This window comes from Perognathus longimembris, chromosome 23 (genome assembly GCF_023159225.1).
Source record: "Perognathus longimembris pacificus isolate PPM17 chromosome 23, ASM2315922v1, whole genome shotgun sequence".
Lineage (NCBI taxonomy): Eukaryota > Metazoa > Chordata > Mammalia > Rodentia > Heteromyidae > Perognathus > Perognathus longimembris.
The window spans coordinates 501,786-509,799 of NC_063183.1; the positions used below are offsets into that span (position 1 = coordinate 501,786).

Sequence of the window (8,014 nt, forward strand, 5' to 3'; positions counted from 1 at the left end):
AGAGTACCTACCTGCTTCTTAATTTTAGTTTTCTGAATTCAAACCCTAGTACCACAAAAAAGTGATTTTTTTCCCCCCTTTTTTTTATTTTCCTTTATCCTTTCCTCTTCCTCCCTTTCCCTTCCTCCCTCCTTTCTAGAGTTAATCCCTCTGGTCTTGTACATGTTATAAGAGTGCTTTATCCCTGAGCCACACCCATAACCCACAGCCTCCATAGTTTTATTTTTTACTTTTTCTTTTTGCCAGTCCTGGGGCTTGAACTTAGGGCCTGGGCACTGTCCCTGAGCCTGTCTGTACTTAAGGCTAGTGCTCTGCCACTTGAGCAACAGTACCACTTCTGGCTTTTTCTGAGTAGTTTGTTGGAAATAAGAGTCTCACAGACTCTCGTGCCTAGACTGGCTTTGAACCGTGATCATGAGGTTTCAGCCTCCTGAGTAGCTCCCTCATAGTGTTAGTTTTTTAAGATTTTTTTTTTTTTTGCCAGTCCTGGTGCTTGAACTCAGGGCCTGAACACTGTCCCTGGCTTCTTTGTGCTCAAGGCTAGCACTCTACCACTTGAGTCACAGCGCCCCTCTTGGCTGAGGTGCTGAGGAATTTAATCCAGGGCTTCGTGTATACAAGGCGAGCACTTTACCACTAGGCCATATTCCCAGCCCCAAGAATTGTTTTTTGTCTATTTTAGTGTGGTGCTACGGCTTCCCACATGCCTAGCAGCTAGTGCCAAATTCAACCTGGATATGGTATAGAAGCTTTGCCATAACTTTAACCATGCTATTGCTGAGACCAAGACTTGCCTCTGCATGCTGCTAGATAGGTGACTCACTGTCACAGTCATTTCCTGCAGAGTGCTGTGCTCTGTCGACCCCAGTGTTCTCTGGCCCCTTTCTGAGGCAGTATATGTATGGGCAACTCAGCTTATGTGTTGTGTGTGGCACATAGAGCAGCCGCCACTATCAGTGTGCAGGACCTGGGAACAGATACCACGTAGGCCTTGCAGGCATGCTCATATTCCCCACTTTGCCTTTAGAGCCAATGCCCTAGAGGAACAGCTGAAGGAGCAGGAGTTGAGAACCAGTGAGATGGTCCTGGAAGAGGCCCGGAAGCAGAAGGAGCTCTTGTGTAAGATGGAGCGTGAGAAGAGCATTGAGATTGAGAACCTGCAGGCCAGGTGGGTGAGGCTCAAGGCAGGTGAGAGAGGTCTTACACAACATGGAAGGTGGAACCACTAGGAAGAAGCTTAACTGTAGCAAAAGGGGAAACTTATAAAGATGAGAACCTTAATACTTTTCTAAAAGTCCCTGAACTGATGTTTGTCTTTCCATGCACCATATGGACCAGGCAGTAGTTTGTGCCCATAGTCTTAGCTGTTCACCTTATCCCAGGAGCTCAAGACTACCATGGGTAGTATAACTATATGCTAAATTTAAAAAAGAAAAAAAAAGGAATTTACAAAATTCCTTTTGTGTTCCCATGGAATTGATGCTGTGGATGTTTGGTACATTAATTGTCACACTGGAAGGGAAGCCAGATAACTGAAACATATACCTCATATGGGGATGGAGTGGTCAGGAGCAAAACAGGGTGTAAACTCAACAAACAAAGGCCTTAGTAGCATAGATGAGAAGTCAGTGGGTAGATCGGATGAAGGCTCAAGGCTACCTCTCAGAGCAGTTCCAAACAGTATGTACAGACTTTCCTTTAAGGAGTGTCATGGAGTCCTCTCTCGGGGACTGGACTTAACCAGGTGACCTAGGAGTCCTATGGGTGTCAAGTAAGTATGGTGAATAGGCCCTTGCTGTCAGTGAAAGTTCCCCAAACCTACCACCCCAATCTAACCACAAAGAAACCTGGACACTTAGTGTGAGGTACCTTCTTCAGAGTACATGGCCAGGGTACTCAGCACTGTCCAGGTCACAGGAAGGACAGTGGGAAATGCACAGACTGGGGAATAAAGGGGACCTGAGGTTGTTGCTAGATGGAGTATGTACTTTGTTTAATAGTTTTTCCCAGCTGAGTATGGCATATCACAGTGCTAAACAGTGGCAGCACAAGGGGAAGCTAGAACTGGGTAGAGCCTACAGGAACTCTATACTGTCTGCAACTTTCCTATAAACCTAAAGTCATTCCTAAACCCAAAGTGAATTTAAAATCTGTTCAGTATTAACAGAAAAGTTTGGGCCTAGAGCTGGGTGCTGGTGGCTCACACCTGTAATCCTAGCTACTCAAAAGGCTGAGATCTGAAGATTGTGTTTTCTCCACCCCCCCCCCTTTTTTTCTGTTGGTCATGGCACTGTCCCTGAGTTCTTCAGCTCAAGGCTCTCACCACTTGAACCACAGCACCACTTCTGGTTTTCTGATGGGTTATTGGAGATGAGTCTCATGGACTTTCCTGCCCCAACTGGCTTTGAGCTGAGATCCTCAGATCTCAGCCTCTTGATTAGGATTACATGTGTGAGCCATGTTGCCTGGCATTGAAGACTATGGATTGAAGCCAGCTCAGGCAGGAATGTCCATGAGGCTCTTACCTCTAATTAACCAGAAAAGGGCTGGAAGTGGGGCTGAAATGGTAGCCTGTTAGCCTTCAGCAGAAAAAGGCAAATAAGAGCAAGAGGCTCTGAGAGCTCTCTCTCTCCCCCCCTCCCCCCTCTTTCTCTCTTTCCCTCCTTCCTTTCCCCTCCTTCCCTCTCATCCCCACCACCACCACACACACACATACTCACTCAAAGCTTTCTGTAAAGCTTTGGCTTTCCTTGGGTGAGTTAGGGACTGGCCATAGCATATTGAGGTCACAGAGCAGCTGCTTCCAAGGGCTCCCCCAGATCTTGATCTCCCTTGCCCTGTGAGATACATTTTTGGAGATTAGGTCCTAGCCTCCTTCTTGTGCCCCAGGCTACAACAGCTGGATGAGGAGAACAGTGAGCTTCGGTCCTGCACACCCTGTCTGAAGGCCACCATCGAGCGCCTGGAGGAGGTGAGTCACTACCCATTAGCAATGTATTGGGGAAAGGCACCCCTGCTGTGGTGTCAAAGTTGGCAGCAGCTCTGCCAAACAGGAGTTTCTCCGCCCTCTGCTCTAAATTCCAGAGTGGCAGCAAGGATGTGAAGTCAGGCCCTTGAGCAGAACAGTTTGTCTTGCTAGTGGCACTGGGTCCTACTCAGCTTCCAGATTTCCCATAGCTCAGTCCACAGGGTCCAGAGACCTACACTGGGATCAGCTCTAGTTGTCTGAATTCACTAGAACATGCTCTCAACGGGCAGACTAGTGGCCCTGATTCTGGACACTTGCAGGCAAAGGCAGTATTGTGGGCTCCCTGCTCCAGTCATTTTCTGAGAGGTCTCCTCTCTCCATTCCCTTACAAGTGCCTTTTGAGATACCTCAAAACCAGGATGTTCTGAGGCCACCTGGGCTCCAGCTCCCGGGAATTGGAGGAGCCAGGCTAGAACTAACCACAGCTAGCAAGTGGCAGGTCTTGTGCAAAGGACGCTCCTTCTTCCCTTCCTCTGCTTAAAAAATAGTCTTTATGGTTTGGGAGTATGGCTTAGAGGTAGAGTGCTTGCCTTGCATGTATGAAACCCTGGGTTCGATTCCTCAGCACCACATATACAGAAAGAGCGCTATGGCCCAAGTAGTAGAGTGCCCTTGAGCAAAAAGAAGCCAGGGACAGTGCTCAGGCCTTGATTCAAGCCCCATGACTGGCAAAACAAAACAAAAAACAGCCCTTAGGGCCTATGTGTGCCTTGACCACAAGGCAGAACATCCCTGCTATGTTTGAGCCCACCATGTTTGTATCAATAGACTGGAAGATCAAACTCAGGGACAGACCACTGAATCAATCCGCGTACATGCATGAGGCAATGCCATGTGTCCACACTGGTGTCTGTTTTTGCAGGAGAAGCAGAAGTTGCTGGATGAGATTGAAGAATTGACACTACGGCTCAATGAAGAGCAAGAGAACAAGAGGAAGATGGGGGACAGGCTGAGCCATGAGAGGCACCAGTTCCAGAGAGACAAGGAAGCAACACAGGAGGTGAGCAGAGACACCTGCCCCTTTCCATGTCCCTGCCCTGTCAGTGCAGCCTCGTACCTAGGGAAGGCTTGAGGAGCCTTTATTCTTGGACACACAGTAGCTTTTGGCTACTGGGCAAGGTCAGTGGCATTCTGAAATGTGAGGTGATACTCTCCCAGGAGTGGGTGGCTGACTGGCAGATACCTGTCCTCTGGTTGCCTCATAGCTTATTGAGGACCTCCGCAAGCAGCTAGAGCATCTGCAGCTTCTCAGGCTGGAGACAGAGCAAAAACGGGGCCGTAGCAGTAGCCAGGGTCTACAGGAGTACAACAGCCGTGCCCGAGAGAGTGAGCTGGAGCAGGAAGTCCGAAGGCTCAAGCAGGTATGGCTTGACCCCTTGAGCTTACTCCTACAGAAGCTTCCAGACAGCTGGCATGGGAAGGGACCTGAGCTGAGGGTCTCCCTTGGCAGGTCCTTTTCCTAGACCAGCCACTTAGCAAGGATCCCAACCCAGTATGATGATGTTGTGTCCCCCAGGACAACCGCAACCTGAAGGAACAGAATGATGAGCTAAATGGACAGGTCATCACCCTCAGCATCCAGGGTGCCAAGAGCCTCTTCTCCACGGCCTTCTCTGAGTCCCTGGCTGCAGAGATCAGCTCAGTCTCCCGTGACGAGGTAATACACCCTATTGCCTACATCTGAGGTCTGTGCTCTAGGTCTTTGTTCTATTCTCTAACCCTTTGCTTTCCCCAATCTGACTGCTTGCTTTCACACAGCTCATGGAAGCAATCCAGAAGCAGGAAGAGATCAACTTCCGCCTACAGGACTACATTGACAGGATCATCGTGGCCATCATGGAGACCAACCCGTCCATCCTGGAGGTCAAGTAGAACAGCAAAGCCCTGGGCTGGTCCAGGACTCCATGAGTACACTGCACTGGCCCTGCCTCACCACTAGTAGCTAAGGCCACCAGGTCCCATAGCCAGCTGACCCTGGGGTACACCGGGCCCTCACATGGCTGGGCTAGGCAAGTGAAGATGGGCTGCTGAAGGTGGAGGGCGGTGAGAAGGCAGGAAGGGAAGCCCACATAGCAGACAAGGAGTGAGGCTGGGCCTGCTATTGGCTTTGACCTCAAGGGAGCCAGGGCCCCTCACCCTGTCACCCAGTCAACAATCACCTGTGTCTTCTCAGCAGTGATGGTCTCTTGAACCTGTGTGTAGACATGGGGACAGTTTCTCAGGCTGGGGTGAGCCACCCTGTGCCTCCTCTGTGGCAGACCCTCTTCCCACCGTGCAGCCCTATGGGAAGAGTCTGCAGCTTTCTACTCAGGCGTCCTGACAGGTGCCACCCACGCCTGGCATGTGAGCCCTGGAACCTCACGTGGGATGAGACAGTGTGGGTAGGACAGCAGGCAAGGCTGGTATGTGTGAAGTTGGGCTGGCAGCTGCTCAGGCTGTCATCAGGTGGCCTTCAGTTCACCTCTGGACCAGGGCCCCAAAGCCATGCAGTCACTCTGATGGTATAAACCTTGCTGCTGTACCCTCAGGTTCTGCCCCTCCCATGGGGGCGTAGGCCAGGAGACCATCAGGAACCTTTGCTATGAGCAGAGGACTTAAGATGGTATACAAAACTCACTTCCCGGATGGTGGACATACTAACCCCTCTGCCTCTAGTTGCAGGTGCTGCTTCTTTGCAGAGATGTGACTTTCTCTGGTAGCCTAGAGTTTAGTGTCCCCAGATAGTGCATAGTGTCCATCACTGCCCTGGGTGAGGTCCATACTTCTCAGACCAGAATTCAGGCCTCTGGAATCAGGTTTCCTTCTTGGTGTCTGACTTAAAGTCACTAAGGGTGTATTTTGTAGGAGGGCAGGCTGGAATACTGCACACAGACCAGGAACTGAGGAGCCCTTACCACCCTACACCTGCACTGCCCCAGGGCGGCATCACCCACACGCTGCTCAACCTGCCTGAGCCGGGGAACTAACTGGCTAGCAGCCTCTGAGTGCCCTTGGGTGGGCTGGAATTCTGCTGCAAAGACTGTCTGTCCACTGTGTGCGAGTGTGTGCACGCGCGCATGAGTGCACACAAGTGTGAGTGTACGCGTGCTTGTGCCCACACACGCTGCCCTGCATCCCTCTACCTTCCCCTGGCCCACCTTCTACACTACAGTTTAAGATGTTGCCTCGTATTGTACATTTTGGGGAAAGCTTTGGGTGTAAATCAGTGTAAACTTGAAGGAGAGATTTTTCTATCATGTAGAGTAGGTATTTTTTATAGATTGAAGGTTGATCAATTTTTTAATACTTCCCAGAGAGAAAACTATCTGTGTATACACATGAAAAATATATATATGTATATGTATAATATATAAATACCAGAGCCCTGCCTTTCTGTGCCCATGTCCTGGCCCTGTGGCCTGTTCTTGATGACTATCCTGCATTGCTGACCATAAACACAGATCTCCCTCCAGGACATACTGGGAAACACTAACCATTGCACCTTCTTCAGCTCATTGCACCTTCTTCAGCTCCTCAAGAAGGGGTTCTTCCTGCCTGGGAACAGTAGAGTGGGAGGCTAGCAGGGTTTTGTCTGATGTCCCAACCCAGTACCACGGGCCTGTGGCCTATCCCTGCTGATTGTACTATAGTGCTGACCATGAACAGGTCTTGAAGGGGCCCCTGGGGCAGGAGGGTGGGAGGCAGCCACCACACATTAAGGCTGTTACTGCACATGGAGGCCGGCTCCTTCCTCCACAGGGCTGTGAGTAGGATGGGGTGGCCATGAGCCAGCATGTCAGGACAGTGGTCAACGGAGCTTGAACCATAGGAGACAATTGGTTCTGTGGCTTGGTTAGAGTTGGCTCCCATGAGGGTCTCTGTGGGCCAGGCTGGGTCACTCATGGCACTCACTACTCCCTGGACAGGATCTAGATCCTGGAATTGTATGGCTCTGCTAAGGGGCACTCCTAAAGACCAAGCCCCTATTACCTCCCACAGTCCAGGGAGAGCCTCAGTGAACTTGAACTGAGGGCATTGAGGAGTAGCTGGGCAGAGGTATACATTACTATCACGAGGCTCAGGCCTGGTACTGTTGCCCTGTGGTCAGGGATAAAGAGGGTAACGCCATGCATCCTTTAGGAGATGCCAGAACAGAGGATACCACAGTGGTGATTTTAGGGACCTCACCAGATCTGCAAAATGTGCACCTGTGGTTCTCTCATCCTTCTCACACCAAGCTGCCTGCCTTGCTTGTCACTCAGACACATGGGTACACAGGTCCAGGGAGGCCGAGGACTCCCTGCTGCCCACTTGGCCCCAGTAGCTACTGAGAGCTGATGATGAGAGGGACACAGGCTGGCCTGCATCAAGGCCTTGGGAAAGAACAAGCCTTGGGTAGAAGTAAGAAAAATATTTGGGAGCATAGGTAAGACGGCTGTTTCTGCCTGCAGGACCATGATTTGCCCGTCCACCTAATTCAAACTGTCCATCAGCATCTTCTGGCACCTAGGCAAGGAATACTCCACTGTGGCCTAGCAGCTTCTTAGGCAGATTTTGTGTGTGCCAGTCCTGGGGCTTGGACTCAGGTGTCCTGGGTGCTGTCCCTGAGCATTTTCTGCTCAAGGCTAGTGCTTTACCACTTGAGCCACAGCTCTACTTTCAGCCTTTTTTGGTGATTAATTGGAAATAAAGAGTCTGAGACTTTCCTGCCCCAGCTGGCCTCAAACTGTGATCCTCAGATCTCAGCCTCCTGAGTAGCTAGCTAGGATTACAGGCATGAGCCACCAGTGTCTAGTACAGGCAGCTTTATAGTTTCTACACTTAAGTAGGTGATAGTGGTTTGCAGTCCACTGTTCTACCAGCAGAGACTGTTGAGGGTACTATTGGCCCTCTGGAGTCTCCAACCCAAGGAGAACAGTCCTTTGGGACATAGTGAGAGGAGCACATGATGAAAAATTGTTAGCAGAAAAGTTCCAGGAAGGGCTACTGGAGAGCTGCTTGTGAGTA

At 50.5% G+C, this 8,014-nt stretch overlaps 1 protein-coding gene across 5 annotated transcripts in view; it reads left to right on the forward strand.

Annotated features, from left to right (window-relative positions):
- Rab11fip3 (RAB11 family interacting protein 3) overlaps positions 1–6,503 on the forward strand; it is a 54,945-nt gene extending 48,442 nt beyond the window's left edge. For all 5 annotated transcript variants that reach the window (XM_048333027.1, XM_048333029.1, XM_048333030.1 and 2 more), the window contains 6 exons: positions 1,028–1,168; positions 2,890–2,971; positions 3,891–4,028; positions 4,234–4,389; positions 4,545–4,685; positions 4,787–6,503. In XM_048333027.1, the coding sequence (XP_048188984.1) occupies positions 1,028–1,168; positions 2,890–2,971; positions 3,891–4,028; positions 4,234–4,389; positions 4,545–4,685; positions 4,787–4,900 (772 nt within the window). In that variant the 3' untranslated portion in view covers positions 4,901–6,503. The remainder of the gene's footprint in view (positions 1–1,027; positions 1,169–2,889; positions 2,972–3,890; positions 4,029–4,233; positions 4,390–4,544; positions 4,686–4,786) is intronic.
- The last annotated feature ends 1,511 nt before the right edge of the window (positions 6,504–8,014 follow it).